The sequence below is a fragment of the Spermophilus citellus genome, assembly GCF_964194105.1.
Source record: "Spermophilus citellus genome assembly, chromosome: 18".
In the NCBI taxonomy this organism is placed as follows: domain Eukaryota; kingdom Metazoa; phylum Chordata; class Mammalia; order Rodentia; family Sciuridae; genus Spermophilus; species Spermophilus citellus.
Window position 1 is genome coordinate 51,117,105 of NC_138200.1, and position 20,096 is coordinate 51,137,200.

Consider the following 20,096-nt stretch of genomic DNA (forward strand, 5'->3'; position numbering starts at 1 on the left):
CTGTAATAGGTTTGTTCTCACTGTGTTGAGTATCCCATCATCCAACTCGTCCACACTTTACTCTGCTGCAGTTGGGCAGGTCCATCCATTCTTGGATGGGAAAATAAATAGTATCATAGATTGCACATGGTATTTTTATCTGAGTTAACTCTGAAAAAAAAATTTGTTTAAGTGCTTGAGTTCAGGAGATGCCAGTATTATTTCCTAAACTTTTAAATTAGACTCAAATGTAGCCTCTGGCAGCTGACAGTATTTTGAACACTGGAATCTATTTTTGTGACTAAAGAGCTCTTAGCCGTGTGGCGAGAAGAGCAAAAAACAAATAGAAAAGCCATAAGAAAAAAAAATGTTTCTCTTTGCTCCTTCACAAGTACACATTCAACATTTGTAGGCAATGTTCATTGAGACTTTACTGGGTGTCAAGAACTGTTGTTCTAAACCCTGGTGTGCAGTATTTCACTCCTCCCTCTCGGTGATCCTGGGGGACACTTTGATTTTTATTACTCTCATTTTCCAACAGTTGTCTGTGCTGCCCAGTTCCTCATCAGGTTTCACCCTGAAAATGTTCTGTACTCTCTGCCTCCCCTATTCCAGTAAGGCATTTAGAATTGACCCATCCCACTCATTTCCCTCCCTCTCTCCTGAGATCCCAAAGCCCTCAGACCTCCGACAAAGGACCAATCTGTGATGGAAGACAGGCCCAAGATGAAATTTCAAGCTTTCTACTGTCAAGGGATAAACTTTTTACAGGACACAATCATGAATGTCATACAATACATTCATGTCCAGGATTTGAATTAACTCACTAATGAGGGAACCAGTAAGATGTACACTATTCAAAGGGGACTCCAAAGAGCGTGCACATGTGGACACTGGAAGCCCCACAAGCTATCTACTGGCATATACCTGAAAAACTGCATTTGCATTTCAATGGACTAACTATTTTGTTAGTGTTATGATCGGTTTTCTAGAATGTACAGAATCATAACATAGCTCAGAGATCATGACAGGAACAAACCCCCATGAAAAAAAAAAATGATACCTAATATGCAGTTAAAAGGACACCTGGTAATCTCTTTGGCCTATTTTTAAAAGAATCCTAATCTTATACCTGGCACTACTTAGCCACTACATCTCTAGAGAGTCGCTTAAATCCTGAGGGATTTCTCATCATCTGTAACATGGAAGCGAAAGCACAAATCCCTCCAAGCTCTCAGCAGACAGGAGGGCTTTAGGACTATGCATCTTTCTCTGTCCCAAGTTTCCTCATTCTGCTTCAGCTCGTGCACTTTAGCTTGTGCCTGTTCCCCATCCTCACCACCTCCCTCCAAGCAAGGTCTCTTCCACTTAGCACCACCAGGACATGCTCCAGGGCACCTTTGGTAAAAATCAGGTGGAAAGAGGAAAAATCGTCACAAAGCTGGTGGGGTAGACTTTCCTGCCTTCCTGTTCCCCACCCCCAAGGTCAAGGCAACCAAGAAGACCAAGTCTTTTGTAATGTAAATCAAGACTAGGAAGACAGTCACCATCCTCCTGTAAAAAGGACACACCAGCAAGGGGGATACATCTTCCCAAAATGCCTTATGGATTCTTTAGACAGATATCCCATCCACAGGCCAGGCCACCCTGAAGTCCTCCCTCCTTCCCCTCACCCACCCTTAGTATGGAACAATCCCTAGCCCCAACGAAAATACTGTTAAGTTGGTCATCACTGGGCCAAGGGGCAAGGAGGTGAAACAAAGATGTCTGAAGGGAGGAAGGATGGTGGGAGGTAAAATGGACAGGCCCAGGAGGCCCCTCGACAACTCCACCCCATGGATTCTGTTTGGGATGAATGACATCATGGACCCCTCATTTATTTACAAACAGAAAGGACATTCTTGGGGATTCCCTGTGAGCAACTGGAATAATACAAAGCACACTCTAGGCCGAGTCCCCACAGCCTAGCACTTGGGGCCTCTCAGGGCATCTCAAAGTCCCGACTTGTCACCTATCTTAGTTTATTTTATGCTACTATAAGAGAATGCAACAGATTTAGTGATTTATAATAAATAGAAAATGTATGTGGCTTATAGTTTTGGAGGCTGGGAAACCAAGATCAAGGGCAGTGCCTGGCGAGGGCCTTCCTGTTATATCATAACATGGTAGAAGAAGACACCCATGGGTGACAGAGTGAGATACTGAACTCATCCTTTTACAAGGAACCCACTCTGGCAACAAGCACTCCCTTGATAATGGCACTGATGGATCTCTGAGGCAGAGCCCTTATGGGCTACTCATCTCTTAAAGGTCTTACCTTTCAACATGATTACAGTTGTAATTAAGTTTCCAACACATGAACTTTGGGGTACATATTCAAACCACAGCACTGCCAGATGATTCCCTAAAGGGTCCCCTCTCTAGCCTCCCTAATTGACCCTTGAACACGAAGATACTGGAAATCACTGAGCTTGTCTGGTATCCAGAGGATGCCTTTCCTTCAAATGGAAACCCATACAGAAGAACTCCTCAATAATATATGAACATAAACACTGACATAAAGGATAATCAGGGACATGCAGAAACTTACCCATGAGGATGTCCACTGCAGTGTGTCTAGAAGCATCGAAAACAGAAACAAAATAGATACCCAGCAATAGGGGATTAGTTAAATAAAACATAGTAGAACCATCTGGTACAGAGCTAAATAGCCTCAAAATGTAATGTAAGGTAAGAGAGGGAATGTCATAGTTAACAAGGCCGCTCCATTTAAGGATACTTGTAGAGTTGGAAAGAAAGGAAGGAAGGAAGGGGCTCAATGATGGCTGGATTCTATTTTCTTCTTTCTCCTTTGGAGTTTTCCAAGTGGCCTATACAATATATATTTGTGATGGATGGATAGTAGATAAAAGAAAGAAAAAGATTAATCTAGGTAGGTAGGCAGGCAAACAACCATAATCCGACTTCCAAGGCTAGACCCAGGGAAAACAGTTCTAGGACTGAGGAATAGGCTGGCCTTGGCAGATCAGTGATACTAAAGCACCCAGTGGAGGAGAATGAACTTTTTAGGGCTGATGTAAGGACTCACTCTAAGTGAACCACTCCATACCACCCCCCACAACACACACACACACACACACACACACACACACACACACACCAATCCAAAGGAATAACTAGAGTACTCATCCTGTGAGGATTAGTTAGTCTCTGCTCAGGGAGATCAAGGTCACCTTTGCAGATCGAGCAGAGCCTTGGCCTAGGAGATCTATAGCCTCTAACCCTACCTCTGTGGCCTTGACCTGTGCTCTTTTTTCTCTGATGTTTTTATTTGTAAATACTCAAAATAAATGCATAGGTTGGACAAAAAGCTTCTCCAGGCCCCTTTTCTGGGGACTCTGAGAGAAGCTTCCCTCCATTCTGGCCCCATCCCCTACACCTGGAGATTCCCCCCATGGCAGCCCCAGATGAGCTGGGATGCTCCAGTCTGGGTCCTGGGAGGGGTGAGGGAAGCAGTGCTAGAGGCAGAGGCCAGAATGAAGAGCTTGCCAAAGGAGGCCCAGAGGGTCTTCACCACTGAGGCCCCAGACCACCCCATTGCTCGTGCCTCCCCTGGGAAGCCCAAGCCGGGATGCCTGGCAGAGCTGGGGCAGAATGAGGTTTGTTTCTTCTGGAAGCCTGCTCTGCCCCCACCCTCCCTGCAGAGCCTGTGGATGGCTCACTTCCTTCCACAGCATCCCCAGGGCTCCTCTGCCTCCCCAGGGTTTAGCATCGACAGGCTCAACTCTTTGGCCTGTTTTATTTTTGAAAAACACTTCCCAGCAGTGGCTGACCTTTGGGTTGTGAAACAAACCTGGCTTCCAATCCCCGGGCCTCTTCAAGCTCCAGTTCCTTTATCAGTAAAATGCGGGGTTAGGACAGGGCTGGCAACAATGCATCTCATCAATTCATTCATCAAATTTAGGAGGGCACCCTGTGTTCAGACCCCTGCAGCTCCACCCAGATGCTGCCCTTAGGAGGCTTTAAAAGGATTCCATAAGTAACTATGAAGCACCCCAACATAGCAAGGATGCAATAAATGGGGTTAATGAAGAAAAGGAGTCCTGGGGGATGGGCTGGGATTTGTCCAAGGCCCCAAAGTAGGGCACCGGCAGAACAGTTGCTGGAGGCTCGGGGGACAGGCTTGCATCTGCCAGGGCTGACCTTCCAGGGCAGAGGGCATAGAGTGGGTGGGCTGCGCAGGAAATAGGCCAGCTCATCACTCTGAGTGGAGGCCTCGGCCTGGCCTAGGTGACGCCCTGGCATCCCAGAACTCCCCTGCAGGCATCTGGGAACAGGATTCCTTCCTAGGGCCCCCCCCAATGGACAGGCCAGGCTGTGTCCCTCCTGCCCCCTCACCCCTCCATTCTGCCCTTTGCTCTTCGCCTGTGACAAGGTTTCCCTGCCCAAGTGCCCAGCCTGTGCCTGGCTACATTCTTCACTGGGGTATGGTCGGTCCACACTTTCCTGCACGTGTCTGTATATCTGTCCTCTGTCCCCGTCTCTATGTCTGTTCTTCCCTTCTCACGTCTGGCTGGCGCGCCGGCCTCCCTGCATCTCCAGGCCTCCCAGCCGCCCTGCCCCGCCTGCCGCTGTGTGGGTGTCGGGCTGGCTGTGCGCAGAGGGGCGCGGCTCGGCCCTCCCCCCTCCCCCGCGTCCCCCATCTCAGGAATGACCCGGGCCGCGGCGCATCGGTGCTGAGGCCCGCGAGCCGCGCCACCGCCGAGGGGGACTCGAGCGGGTGACGGTGGCGTGGGCGGCGGCGCGGGGACGACGGGCGTCCGGGCGGGGCTGCGGCAGGGCAGGGCCGGGACCGGGTCCTGGGCGGCCGCCGCCGCCTCCTGGGCTGGGATCGCGGGCGGCGGGTCAGCTCTGCTCGGCCCGACCCCGCGCCGCCTGGCCCGCCCCGCCCCTGCGCACCGAGCAGGCCGAGGAGGAGCGGCGCGCCCCCCGCGACGCCGGAGCCGGAGCCCGAGCCCGAGAGCGGCGGCATCCGAGTGGGAGCCGGAGCGGGAGCCGAAGCCAGAGCGGGAACCCGAGCTGGAGCCGAAGCTGGAGCCAGCACTGCGGCGCACCGAGCGCAGCGCAGCAGCCAAGCCGAGTAAGGGGCGTGGGGCCGGGGGCGGCGCTGGGGGGCGGGGAGGGGTCCCGGCCCGCTTCCCCCGCGCTCCGCCGCGGCGCCGGCGAACGCACACACCCGGGGGCGCACCGCTCGGAGCCTCTGCTCGCCAGGCGGGTGGATGCGCGGTCCGGAGCGGAACCGCAGCGCGCTCGGAACGGAGCGGGATCCCGGGACTCCTGCGGACCCCCGCCCCGGCTCCCGCGCCCCCAGACAGGCCGACCGGAGACCGGCGCGGAGGCTGAGCACGCCCTCGGGCGGCGGGGAAGGCGAGCTTTCCCTACCTGACCGAAGCCCGGGACCAACATCTCCCCGGGGGAGATAGTGTGGGGGGAACCTAAAGCGGTCTCTCGGACCCCAAGTCCTGGGTTTGGGGGATCCATGAGCAACCCACCTAAGAAGGAAAACTAGGGCACACTCTTGGCGGGAGTAGGAAAGGAAGTAGGGTTTTGTGGAGTTTGAGCTTGAACCCTTCTCCCACTCCCTTGGGCCGGGAAGTTTGACCCTCCGACGGGCGAGTCACCCGAGCCATGCCCCTGCTTCGGTGCCGGTTGCTCTGGCCTATCTCAGCACCCATGGTGGGAGAGGGAGCTTCCTCCGCCGCACCTTCTCCCCTTTTAGGGCAGACTTTACTGTGCGCCGCAAGAGGGACCGGAGTCTGAGACCCAGGAGGCAGATCCGCTGGCCGCGTGCTGCTGAACGGCACAGCCACCTCTCCTGTCGCCTTCCAAAACCTTGTAGTGCCCATCCCACCCCCACCCCCGGCTGAGTCGCGCGGCCTTCTTTCTCTCCTTGGGGCTCTGTGGTCTGGTGGCTGGCTGCGCAGTGGGGACCCAGGCTGCCCTCCTGGTCTTCTAAGATGCCGACATAGGTGGCCAGGTCCAGAATGGGAAGAGGAGGTCCCAAGTGACAGGTGCGAGAAGCAATGGCTCCAAGGGCTTGGCCTGAATAGCAGAGTCTGGGTCTTGATCCATGTAGTCCCAGGGCACCTGCCAAGAGAATACCCCTCTGGACTCTCTCCTCAAACATCCCAACTGGAATCAGTGAATTCACCACCCTGTGCCTCAATTTCCTCCTCTGAAAAGTAGGCAGGATTCTATTATGAGCGAGGTATTTAAAGGCTTTGGAACCAGAGGGAGGTCTAGGTGACTTACTAGCTGTATGACCTTAAGCAAGACACTTAACCTCTCTGAGCCTCAGTTTCCCCACCTGAAATTGGGGGACAGTGAATTGGGAGGATTAAATAAGATAATTCCCAGGGGTGTATGCCACACAGCTAATACCCAATTGCATTTGGCTACAGGTGTCATTTTATGAGATGCCCAGCACCAGTAGATGCTGAGACAAAGTGAATATCCCTGAAATGATGAGCACTTTAACCCCTACCTCTCCAATTTTGAATCCCCTAAGGTCTGTTAGCATGTTATTGCAAAGCAAAACTTTTTCCTTAGACTCACACTTTCTCAGGCACTCCCTTAGGGCTCTCTGCCCAGACCAGCTCTCCCCTTCCTGCCTACCATCCCCCTCCAGGTTGGAAAAGGCTCACCTGACCATTAGAGGTACTTTTCCCTCTTTGTCTTAGGCTGATGTCTGCTGTTCCAGGCAAAGGGGCCCCACATATTGCTCATATTCTGTATAAGGGAATTTACACACCTCCCTCCACTCCAGAATTAGGGGCACAGGGGAGATTGCTTTCCCTGGATAGCGGTCTGGCTGTCAGATGGCTTTTGAATTTGCCATTGATGATGATTCAGACAGACAGCAGGAAGTAACAGGGGGAGCCACCCAGGTAGGGAGACCCACCCAGGAGGGCTAAGGGGTGCCGGCCTTTACTCTTTTTGACTATGATGTCTTCCTCCAGTTGACTAGATCCTGAGGCTCCCAGAAATGATGAGGAAAGAAATGGACCCAGGGACTGAAGGAGAGGTTAAGATTCAGAGGAGGATGGTCCCCAGGAAGGGATCTGCCCCAGTCTTGCAACTGGTACCTCTGACCCAAAGTAGAGTAGACAGATGTCCAGGAAGATTCTAGGGTCCTTGGGGTGACATGGAGGGTGTAGGTTATCAGGAGCATTGATGTAAAGAAAGTAGAAGTCCAGTGTGTGGACACTCATATTGGTCCCTGGCCACCTATGGCCTGGCTGCCCAGAACAGGGGTGGAGAGTGATTTCAGGTTAGGAAACATGCTCACTTGCTGCCAGGAAGGGACCTAGTGAGACCCACAGAATGGCTGCCTTCTCAGCACTCCTTCTGCACAGACTCCCCTCTCCTGTTCTTCCTCTGTGGCCCACCCCCTTCCCCATTAGGGTGTCACATCTCTGCATCTTCCATAATCCTCACTCCCCATCTTTCCAAAGGAGTTAATTAGAAGCTAATTAGGTTTGTGTCTCCTGGTTCACACAGTATTTGGAACACAGCTGATAGGGAACATGATAAAGGCTAGGGGTGTGATCATCTGTCTAGAATAGTTAGCAGGACACCCTTAGAGGACTGTTACCTGAAGCTCTTACCGTGGAAGTACCCAGAGCACAGAGTGAGGGGCAGACAGCAAAAAATCTGCTCAGCCTCCTAAAGGAGAAACTGAGGCCAGGAGGGCTTCAGGAGCCCCTCGGCCAATGATCACAAGGCAGAGTTGTGGCCCAGAGCCCAGCTATTTGGAGCTGGACTGTCCGGGTTTACAGCATGTGATTCTGGATGGTGACTTAACTTTTCAGAGCCTCAGTGCCATCTTGAAATGGAGGCTAAGTCTTACACAGTCTCCCAGGATAACTGTGAGGACTGAAGAAATAATGCATTGGAAGCTTGTCAAAATGTCCAGTGGCCCTCTGCCAGTGGCCCTGCCCCGTCTCCATTGTGAACACGCACCGGGCACACACTGTTTCCTAAACATAAACATTTACTCATTGAATTCTGACAACAGTTCTTTGATGTGGTGGGGATAGGGAAGGGAGTCCACAGGAATCCCGGGGTCCTCTAGCTGTCCCCATTCTGTCAGAGAGAACCCTGAAGTTGGAAAGGTTAAGGGCCATCTAGCTCTAGCTAAATGCAGAATACTCACACTTCACTGTGACTCATCATAATTTTATACGAGTTCTTAAAATTGAAAATTAACACACGTAACTTTGAGGACATGTAATTAGTTACTGAGATGATGCCTCAGTGGAGATCGTCAGCAGTTTTATGTCTGGAAACTGAAGAAGAATATATTCCTTGTCCACTGGGCTATAGAATTTGTAGAGACATAATTTTTTTTATTCAAACAACAATCAAATTGATTTGATCAAATTAAAGAACAATCTCCATTTATTCTACCTCTTCTCTGCATAGCCCTCAACATCCCTAATATGTATAGATCTATTCATATATTTGTTGTCTTGTTTTGCTAATAACACATAAGCAGGGACCTATGATCATCTTGTTCACTATGATGTCCCCAGAGCCTAGAATGAATGATAGTTAGCATTTGATGTGCTTTGCAAATTATAAAGTATCTTATAAACACAAAGTCTGTTATTGTTATTATTTTTGCCAAGCATATAGATCTGTTGGAAACAAAACATTTCAGTTTATGGAAGAAACCATTCTCTCAAATCTTTGGCAAATATGACTTGTTCAAGGACTGGGGGTAGCTTAAGTTTAAAAATGATGCAGACTGTTTTTTTCTAATATTTTAACAAAACTGCTTATCATTAAATTTGAAGTCAAGTTCACTTTAAAAATCTCTTCAGTAACAAATGATAAGTTCCAAGGCATTTAAATTTTTCAGTGAGTTAACTAACACCGACTTAATCACTTCATTACCTTTTACTTTGTTAGCACAAAAGATTTTATCCCAAATCTTCATTTTAATGATCTTTTAGACTATAAAAGTAATACGTGTTCACTATAGAAAACTGGGAATATTATAAAAATATAAAGAACATAAAAATCCTCCTTAATCTCACCACCACACAGAGAGCACAGTAACTGTGAATAGTATGTTCTATTTCCTTTCTAATCTTTTGCAATGTATGAATATATTCTCTAGGGATTTTTCTTTCACAAAGTAAGGATCATGCTGTGTGCACAGTTCTATAATCTGTTTTTTAAATATCCTGGGCTTTTTTTTTCCTTTTAGAATTATACTTAAAGTCTTTATGTTATTAAAAATCTTGAAAAACATGATTTCATGGCTATATAATATTCCATTATAAATGGGTGCCATCATTTGCTCCGTCTGCCCTCTCTTATTGGTGGGCACACATTGGGTTCCCTCTCATATTTCAATGCTATGAACTCTTATGTGTGTCTCTTTGGGTGTGTCTGAGCCCTGAATCAGGTTTCTCTAAACCCTTGATGACAGGACCTACTTCCAGCTTGCAGTCGGGCAGGTTGATGGGTATAGATAGGCAACCAAGCCTTCGGTTTGGGCCATAGTGATGGTAGGAAATTGGGTGGCAGGGATGCAGTGATGCTGTGGGCCATTTAGACCTGCAGTCTCCATCTCTACCATCTCCACCATCCACCAGTCACAGAATCACTCTCACCTCTTCCCCTTCTCCCACTCTCCCTAGAATCCATCTGCCCCGCAAGCCCACCCCGCACTCTTCTGGCTACTCAAGCTAAATGAAAGCAACATGGAGACCCAGTAACTTCTCAACCATCCAGTGGTGCACATTTGTGGCCAGATGGTGCATGGAAACAGAAGGTCTCCTTGCTGCAGAGACTCTCACACACCTGGATCCCTTTTCTAACATCAGGACCAAGTTACCTATTGACAAACTTCAGGGCATCCTTTTTGTATCCTCTTTTTGTACCCTCCTCCTGAATTCACTCCCTCCTGCGTTCAGTCACAGGACACACATTGCAGGATTCACCCACACTTGCCAGGGAATGCTCTTCTAATATTATAAAAGAACGTAAAGAGCTTCCTAGGACAGGAGAAAGGATCCCACTGCTCGGGGGCCTGACCTGTAGCCCCAGGAGTTAGCCCCTGCCCAGGTGCAATGAATGCAGTTCTTTCAAAATTAGTGCGTCTGGTCAAAGTCCCTGGAATTTATGACTTCCTACTGGCCCTGGACAATCACATGCCCACCCACAGACCCATGGAACGCCTGTGAGATCACATCATTCATTCATTCCCTCAGCAAAGAGTCACCGAGCACTTCCTGTGTGCCAAGCGAGGTGCCAGGGATGCAGTGGTGGTGTGGGCCATCTAGACCTTCGGTCTCCATCTCTACCATCTCTACCATCCACAGTCACAGAATCACCCTCACCTCCTCCCCGTCTCCCCCTCTCCCTGGAATCCATCTGTCCTTCCAGCCCACCCAGCACTCGCCTGCACAGGGCCTTGGCACTCCACCTGGAATCTCTGTCCCAGGTATCTGCCCAGATGGCTGACTTCCTCTGATTTCTGCTGACCTGTCGCCCCTCCCCCCCGCCACCCTAGCCTCTAGGGCTACTATATCTAAGTGCATTTCCGACAGCACTTCCTTCCCCTGCTGCCATCTAACAAGCTCCACCTGTCATGGTGTCTCCACTTATAGCAGGAAGACTCTGTGAGGACAGGGACCACCAAAGTTTAGCCCACTACTCTATCCCCAGCACCCCAAACCTGGTACCCAGGGACCTTTAAGGACATTGGATCCAGCGACCTCGGCCCTCCCCCTCCTATTATCACTGCCCAGCCGCCAGGCTTCCCTGCCGCCTGCTGCCCACACCTGGTGCCACCCCCCCCCCAGGCACACAGGGAGGCTTTCCTGGAAGGGTGAAAGCAGACCCTGATGCAGCCTGCGTAAAATCCCCCAGGAGCCCTTGCGGGGCAGAGTTCACCACCCCACCTGGCCCCTTTATTCTTCTGCATCTCAGTGTTGTCCTCTATAAAATGGGGATTTGTTTTGAAGCTCCAGTGAGCTGACGGCATGTGACAGCAGTCGGAGATGCTGTGTCCACAGGGAGGACATCACTCGGCCTTGTTCACCAGGCCAGCCACTCCCTCAGCCCTTTGTGGTCCTCCATTGCCCCTGGCATGAGGTCCTCTGCAGGTCCTCACAGGTCCTCTGCAGACCCAGGGTCTGTTCCCTTAACCACATATTCCCCTGCCCAAGTCAGAGTGTCCCCACAGGGCCTAGAGTAGAAGTATTCCAGGAGTGGGGACATGAAGGAGAGCTCAAATGACATGGACTTGCCACACACCATTCAGCCACTTCAAAGCCTGGAGTGCCTCCCGCCCACCCCCATGTTCCCAGCCAGACAATCCAGTCTGAGATGAGTCACCACCAGCAGGAATGAGCCTGAGCCTATGCTCAGAGAGAGGCTGACAGGGGAGAAGTGACCTCGTATGGGGGCCCATGCTCTGTCCCGGCAGCTGGGGGGGACCCCACTCCTCCACACCCCCAGTAACTTCAGCCTCAGCCTGTCTGTGCCAGACCTGTCCTCTGGGCTCATCAATGTGTCCTCACAGCAGCCCTGGTCACATGCCGGGGTCTAGGGTGGGCACTTGCTTGTGTGGATACTCCATATTCAGCTCCTTTGTCTGGAGGACTCCAACTAAGCTCCCCCTGAGCCCAGGGTCTGTGGCCACGGGGAAATGGCTTTCTTTTGGGTCAAGCTGAAATCCTCCAGCGGGGCAGGGGCGGGGGAGTATGGAGGTTGAAGATCCAGCCTCTGCTTGAGGATCCACAAGCCCCTCTGTTGCCCAGGGTCCGTGGCCGCAGTTCAGGCACTTGGTAAATAATTCAGTGACACGAGCCAGAGGGGTGCAGGGAAACTGCAAGCAGAGGCAGTGTGTGAGGTGTGGACTGTGCCACGCGATGGTTCAAGGAATGGTGGCCCTGACTGTTGGGGGCATTGCTGTCACCAGGGGTGGCAAGGTGTCTGGGGAGAATCTCAGCTCTTTACAGGGGCTGAGCACCGCTGGAAGGCAGTCTCCACACACCACCACGCCTTAGCATCGGGCCAGGGTTGTCTTATTCCAGCAATTCCAAGTGCTTGTCAAAGTCTCCTCAATGCCCAGCCCCAGAGGTGACCCTGACCCCTCCGTGTCCCTGAGGAGCTGCTTGTCTAGAATAATTTAGGACTCGAGTTGGCCTGGAAAGATGTCCAGGAGCTGCGGAAGCACAGCCAGTTCTGTATGGCAGTTCTGTCTCCAGCAGGCTAGGAGGACCTCAGGGAGAGAGTTCTCCATCTGGGTGTTGACCGCTCTGTAGGAGTTTGCCAGGTGGAGGGAAGGGATGGTGTGCTGGGGACAGGGAAGGCCCTGAAAATAGGAGAAGCCTATTGTGTCCAGGAAGCGGGCCAGCCAGAGCACCAGGGGCAACAGATCTCTGTGGGGTGTCCCTGGTATTAAGAAAGTGGCACTGGGGGTGACAGAGTTTCTCCCCACCCAGCTCTTCCTCCAACTCTTTACTGTGACCTTGTGCAGGTTACCATTCTAAGCCTCGGTTTTCTCATCTGTGAAATGGACATGATATTCCCCCTCCCCCAAAGGGTCAGTTGCAATGACATTGATGACATTACCTGGCACGTGTGTTTGGTTCATGTGAGCCATACTTGAAGGCCCATCAAAAGAGGATGTCTACTTGAATAGTGGCAAACCAGCTGGCCCCTTGCCAGTCTCTCGAGCCTCTTAAGAATACAGATATTGTCCTCCAAATGCCCAGTTGTCTTCCAAATACCCAAACTGACCAAGGAAAATTATACGCATAGCACCAGGTGCCACCATGAGCAGCTCTGGAAGAAATACATTCAGCCTACATTTATTAAGCACCTATACTATACCAGTTCACTAGAGAGGTAGGGAGCACCCAGGGTTCTGATAAAAAGTTCAGGATATTTTCCTGAAGGCTCTGGCAAATGATGGAGGGTTTTTAGCAAGGGAGTGACCCACTCTGCCTTTAAGAGAGAAAACTCTGCAAGCAGCAGGGGAAATGAACTGTCAGCCCACTTACGTCTCCCTCCCTGGACACACACATGTGCACATGCACACGCAGCCACAGTTCACACAAGCACACCCACAATCGTGAATGCAGACACAAGAGTCTGCGTGTATTTTTAGAAAGTGAGGCTCACAGGCCCCAAGATTCTTCTTGAACCTTCTGGTGTGAAATCACAGTCCCCCCAATCAGTCATCCCTAGCAGGCCTGGGGAGATCCCCTCCTACCCTCCCTTCCCCAGGTCAGACGCCCCTGGGTTTCTATGGAGACTGAGGGCAGGGGGTGGGGGGGTGTCAGGTCAGCCCATGGTTCACACTAGGGAACCTGATTAGAGTCAGGAGAGGCTGCAAGGAGCCACCTGGAGCTGGAGCGTGGGGTTCCCAGGTCAGCTGCCTCCCAGCCCCCAAGCCCCCCAAGAGCAGTAAGAACATCAGGGCTTTCCACACCGACCTACAGAAGCGAGTCACCAGCAGTTGTTCCTGCTCTACCTATGAGGATGCGAAGCTCAGAGAGGTGAAGCATTTTGCCCAAAGCCACGCTGCCAAGTAGTGGCCGAGTTGGATCTGACTTCTGAGAAAGATTCCCCAAAGAGAGCTCCCCAGTTCCTTTATTAAATAGAAAAACCCATTCAGCAATGCTTGGTTAATGGGCTCCATCAAAACATGGGACTCCTTGGAGGGAAACATGTATATAATAAAGGGGTCCCTAAGGGAGACAGGGTGGGAAATTCTGGACCTGCTTCTTGCAGAAAAGCATTGTATGCAATGATGTCATCCCCAGGTTCAGGGAAGGTGGTGGCCTCGGGAGACCTGGAGGGGACAGCTGTCTCCCTTTCAGGAACCCGCTGGGCTCAGCATCCCAAAGGTGCAGTTTGGTTTCTGCGAGCCAAGGGAGAGCCCCAGGAAACGAGGAAAGCCTAAGAAACCAGAACCCTGTCTCCTCCTGGTCCCTGTGTGTCTTGGGCACCCACCAAGAGAGTGAACCCGTTGGGATTTTTAGCAGCCTGTGAGGATGGGTTATTTTTGGAATGGAGCGCAGTAGGCACTCAATATTGGAAAATGTTTCCTCTATTGCAAATAGGGTTTACAGAGACGTGGCACAGCCTGGCTGTCCCAAGCGTCTGGGCATCATACTGAGTCCATACGGGGGAGGGGCAGGGAAAAGGCCTTTACCTTCCAGAGGCCTTTCTTTCTGAATCAGTAGTTTTTAATATATTAGGCACCTTCTAAAGGAGTTTGCAAGGGAGTCTGACTGACTCTGGCCTTTGGAATCAAAGAAATCTGGACTCTAGTGCCTCAGTCTGGCTGGGCACAGAATCACGAGCCACTCAAGCAGGAACAAAACTTTATTTTTGAAAAAACCGCCAATACTCAGTACCAGCTGCAAGCCAAAACCGGTCCACCCCCCGCAGGCGTCTACCAGAACGCCCCCCCCCACCTCCCCCGAATTCCCTCCTACTATCCTTCCCCAACCAATGGGAACTCTCCAGGAGTCCCATAACATGAGTCCCGTAGCAGGCCAAGGTGAACAGCAGGAGTCCAATTTCCATATGAATGTAAATCTTAACATAATCATATCATCTCAATGGCTAGCTGGCATGTCACCTTACAACCGAAAGTGCCATGCATCATATTATTTGCTTGTGGCTCCTAGCACTCTAGTCTTGGCATGTGGTTGGAGGCTGTGTAATCTTGGGCAAATTACATGGTCTCTCTGAGCCTCAACTTCCTTTTTTATAAAATGAAAAGGAAAAAAAGCATCCTTCTCTTAAAGTTGTGAGGGCGGTGATAATAACATGGTTTGACAGGAGTATCAGGGAACACCCTTCCAAAACCATCTGTGACCTTGCAGTCGCCCCTCACCCTCTACAGGTCTCTTTCCCGCTATGAAATGAGGACATTAGGCTGGTCTTTGTGGGATCTTCTGCCCCAACGGTTATAAGCCACTTGTGCTATCATGGCACACTGAAGGTGTCCAGAGCGGTGGGACCCCCTATGTCTGTGAGACAGGAACCCCGCAGCATCTCCAATTCCCTCTCCAGGATCCATCCGAGAGAAATATCCCCTCCCCCACACCTGCCCACTGCATCCTATACTTTGTAGCTCAGGGGTCCCAGACTGAGCACCTGTCCCCAAGGTCACCCTCCTCTCCCCCAGAGGCGGGCAGCTCAGGGGACTTGAGCGCCTGGCCTGCAGGGGCAGTGTGTGCCGTGTGGGCGTCCCTATCACCTGCCTGTTTGTGTCTCCGCAGGTGAGTGGAGGGGCCTTCCCTGCCAGAAGTCAGAGCTGTGCCCGTGGGCAGGCTGGCTCCGCTGTTCTGCTCCAAGGATTACATGTCCTTCAAACGCCCCTGCCCCTGTAAGTCTCCTCCCCGGCATCCTCCACCACCCCACTGGGGGCGCAGAGCTCGGAGTTGGGGTTACAGAGAATGGCCCTAGGACATTTGGCCAAAGAACTGCAGGGGTCTGACCAGGGGCTAGTGTGGCAGACGGGTCGGGCGAGGGGAACCGAAGACCCCTGACTTCTGCTGGATCCTCCTTCAAAACTGAAAAATCCCATTCTTCTGGGTCAGCCCATCCCAAAATGTGGATTGGAGGCATGTTCATGGGATCACACACACACACACACACACACACACACACCAAATATGTGCAGGAAGTCTTACGGGAGACACGCTAAGGACGTTTTGTTGCTGCAGGACTTTTCAGAGCCTTTAATGTGGAGACTCCCACGGGAAACAGCCCCCTGCGCTCCCCAAACTTAAGTGCCACAAGACTGTTCTGTAGGATTGGGGTCCCACAGATCACACTCCCCGGGACAGACTGTCCTAAAGAACTCTATCCCAGGCCCCACCAGGGAGCCTCTCCATACTGAAGTCATTAGATACGTTTGTCCCAGAATCATCTTCTCATGGCTTCCTGGTGCCCACAAGTCCAGGTGACAAACTCAGCCAGGTGACTCCACAGGGTCTGAGAAAGCAGCACAGCCCTGCCCTAGTCCCCAACAACTCTGCTTTAAAGACTCGTGCCACCTGCTCCTCCCATGGCAGTCACCTGCTTTCTCCCATTATGTCCCCTGTGCCCCCTCATAATTTGGGGGGACATTCATAATGGCCCCATCTCTTCTCCTGGATAAGTCAGGACTGTGAGTCTGGGTGAGATCAGGGAACCCCACCCCAGCCTCAGCTGTCATGTCCCCACTACTGGTCCAAGGTGTCTGGTGGACACCGTGCCCCCTTGCTAACGTCTGTTTAGATTTCTAACACTTGTCACCTGTCCTGAGTCGTGGGGTGGTGGCATCTCTTCTAGTCTAAGTCCAGTTGTTAAATCTCGGAACATCAGGGGCCTGCTGCACCGGGAGGCAGGGGAAGCTGCAGATCCCATCTCAGTGGGACCCTCATCTCGTGTGCGGGAGGAGTCAGCCGGCTGTTCATGGTCCAGAGTGTGTCCTGCTGGTGGGGGAGCTCAGCCTGGCCGCTGGCCGCTGTGGGTACCCAAGGAGGTTGCGGGTCAAGAGCTGCTGAGATGATTTCTGGGGGGCAGTACAGGCTCAGTCCATTGTTATCACTACTGCTGTGGCACAATCAGGAAATGAAAGCCCAAATCCCAGGCCAGGTGACAAAGCTGCTGTTCAGCAGCACCGCAGAGACCAGAGACACCTGCCCTGCAGCGTCTCGCCTCTTCCTGCTGGTGAGACAGCGGCCGGGCATAGAGAATGCTGAGGACACCCAGGACCTTCTGGGGTTGATCCCAGGCCCTGGGGAGCCTGGTCCATCTATATAATAGAAGCCACCCATGCAGGACACCTCTGCCCATTCGCCTCCTCAGGACTCCAGGGTGTGGTCACCACTACTCTGGGCCATTCAGAAGTGGTACCTGCATATCTCTGAATCTCTCCTCTCTCAGCCCCCACTCTGGCAGGTCTAATGGCCTGGCATGCAGTAGGCACTCAATATTTGTGTGTTGGATGAATAAATGTATAACCAAACATCTAGATGAGTTGCTGCAGGTGGGGAGCTGTAGCTCCTGAATCTACCCCCAGGCTATTCGGGCTCATCTCTGAGATGGAGGAGTCCCCCAACCCTCTGGGTTCCAGGAGCCGGGTCTGCCATGGGGCTCCGGGGAGCCTCCTCATCTCACAATGTCCAGTCCTATTCCTTCCCTTTTCTCCAAACTCATCTAAGAAGCCCCTCCTCCCCCATCCTTCTCAGCACCCCCAATCTGCTTCCGCTTGGAGTCTACACCCGGAGCAATCCCCCACCAACCTCGGCTTTGCCAAGTCTGACCCGTGGTTTCTGGTCTCGGTTGCACCAGACCCTGTTGGCTGCTCGGCTTTCCTGGTGATTTCTTCCTTGGGTTCCCTGTCTCGGGGGCCTTCTGGTTTCTTCCAGCTGTTCTGATCATCTGGCCACCGTCTGTGGTCTCCTTTGGCAGTGGGGGAGGGGGATTCTTCCTGCCACTCCCCCAGGGTGCTGGGCCCACCGGCTCCCACCCAGCCCCTGCCCTCCTCGTTCTGCTTGAAGACCTCACTCTGCTTCCAGCTGCAGTCAGTGGACTGGTCACTTTCCAAATTCTGTCCCACCTCAATGTCTTCCTCTGCCTTCTCCTGCCTATCTCCCCTGGTCAGTCCCCACTGTCCCCTCAGATCCAGCCTGTCCCCAATGGAACCCTTGGTCTTCCCCTTCAAGCCAGCTTTGCTTGATTTTGCTGTTTGGATCTGGACATCACCACCCACCCAGGCCCTCAAAGGCCAGAAATCTGGGTGACCCTCAGTCTCCCTCCTGTGCAGACAACCACTAGTGCCAGCTCTTCAAGGGGACCCTATAAACTCCTCGTGGGGTCAACATTATCTGACGTCATCCCCACTTTGGCCCCCTCTTCAGATCCATCTAGAAATTCTCACTTATTAACCAGCCTGGGTGCTTGCTGGCTTGTCCATGCTGCCAGTAGAAGAGAAGCTTCCAGAAAGCAGAGACCATGCCTGCTGTGTTCCCTGGCTCAACCGTAGCGCTGTGCTCAGTGCCTGGCAGGTAGTGGGGGCTCAGCAAATGTCAATTGAACAACTGAGCACGGTCTTCACTTGGGTCCTGGAAGGGATACAGGACCACAAGTGTCTCCCACCTCTAAAAACACCAGGCTCAGAAACACTCAGGAAGAAACCCAGAGGTCCCAGGAGGGACCCTGAGAGGGCCACACATTCCTTCTTTTTTTATTTTTAATATTTTTTAGTTGTTGATGGACCTTTATTTTATTTATTTGTATGTGGTGCTGAGAATCGAACTAGTGCCTCGTTCTTGCTAGGCAAGCATTACTACTGAGCCACAACCCCAGTCCCCATTCCTTCTTTATAACACCTCCAGGGCTGCTCTGTGCATTTGAAAACAGAGAACTGCGTAACCCTCCTAGCTCACTGACCTTGCCAGGTCTGGAAAACTTAGGGTAGGAGCTGGTTTGTTCCTGTTTTGTTCCTCCACCCCTAATCCCTGCAGAGTTTAGAAGGGCAACCAGACAAGTCCCCAGAAGAAAAAATAAGACCAAAAGTTCCCTGCCAGGTGCATGGGGGAGGGTGGCAGAATGAGGAGTGCCGTCCCACCTATGGCACTGATCCTGCAGGTGCTGATCCTGCTGGGGAGGTGGGATCACCATTGCCCTGGGGAGTTGGGCAGGCAGCAGGCAATCCAGGCTGGGCCTGCACACCAGCCCCTTTCCACCTCGCCTCCAGGCTTTCAGTTCCCCTTGGCCCTCTGAGAGAGGGGAACAACAGCCCTCCTTGTCCCAACACTGGGAAGATGAGAAGACTGAGAGAGAAAGGAGACAAGGACAAGACAGGGGGAGGCAGGGAGCCCTGGGCAGGGAAGCCCCCAGGCTTTGGGGCTGTGGCTGTGAGAGGGCAGTCGGGTCCCCTGCCGTCAAGTTCCAGCTTTCTGAGCCACTTTCCAAGCTTCAGAGACCTGTCTTGAGCCCTGAGTAAAGAGAAGCATCAGCCTCGTTCCTCAGGAGACTGGAGGTCGGGGAACCTTCTCCATCTGGCCCCACTGGGTAGGGCAGCCCAGGACCCCTGGGGACCCAGGCTCCAAGAACAAGTGCTTCACAGCCTCTTCATCACCCAGCAGATGGCAGCTCTGTGGGACTCCCCATGAGGTGGGGCAGCATGCCTCCTGCTGGTCTCCGGGGACAGATCTGGGGAAGGAGGGACTTTGGGGCTCCAGGGGAGACTGGGCCTGGAGCCCAGCAAATTGAAGAAGGGGAAGGTGGCATCCCATGGCCCATGGAGCAGTCAAGCAGGCTTGATTCTGCTGAGCTCATGATGGCCTCCCACAGGCTGGTAGGAGTTGCCTGGCTGGGCCCCTGGGCACCTTGGGTCTCCCTCAGTTATTGCCGATGGAGTGGACAATGCCTGGATCCGGCACAGCCTGGCACTAACCCTTACCCACTGTGCAATCTGGGGCAATCTATTTCACTTCTAGAAACCTCAATTTGCTTATCTGTAAAATGGATACAGTAATGTGGTTTGATGCTCACATTTGGTGTGTCACAAGGAGATTCTAGACTGGTGTCAGGCTCTGAAAAGATACCCAAGAAACTTAAAAGTCTTGTCCTTTGGGCTAGCTTCTCTCTGCATGCCCTAGTATTACATAGGTCTTTAGTGACTGAGAGGGGAAAATAGAGAGGAGTGGAAACTCTGGAGATGAACTTGGGGCTTGGACCATGTGTTCGCTTTCTGTCACTGTGATAAAATACCTGATGTAATCAACTTACCAGGAGGAAAGGTTTATCTTGTTTCATGGTTTCAGAGGTTTCAGTCCACAGTCACTTGACTCCTTTGCTTTGGGCGTATGGTGAGGCAGAACATATGGCAGAGAATATGTGGCAAGGGAGGCCTGTCCTCCTCATGGAAACCAGGAAAGGATAGAGGAGGCAACTGGGATCTCAGTATCCTTTTCAAGGGCACATCCTCAGTGACCTAACTTCCTCCCACTAGGCCCTGTCTCTTAAAGGTTCCACTACATCCCAAGAGTGTCCTGGGTTGGAGACCAAGCCTTCAATAG

At 52.0% G+C, this 20,096-nt stretch overlaps 1 protein-coding gene across 2 annotated transcripts in view; it reads left to right on the forward strand.

Annotated features, from left to right (window-relative positions):
- Window positions 1–4,984: 4,984 nt before the first annotated feature.
- BEAN1 (brain expressed associated with NEDD4 1) overlaps window positions 4,985–20,096 on the forward strand; it is a 49,284-nt gene continuing 34,172 nt past the window's right edge. For both annotated transcript variants that reach the window (XM_081274028.1, XM_081274027.1), the window contains exons 1-2: window positions 4,985–5,119; window positions 15,300–15,406. In XM_081274028.1, coding sequence (XP_081130154.1) covers window positions 15,382–15,406 — 25 coding nt within the window. In that variant the 5' untranslated portion in view covers window positions 4,985–5,119; window positions 15,300–15,381. The remainder of the gene's footprint in view (window positions 5,120–15,299; window positions 15,407–20,096) is intronic.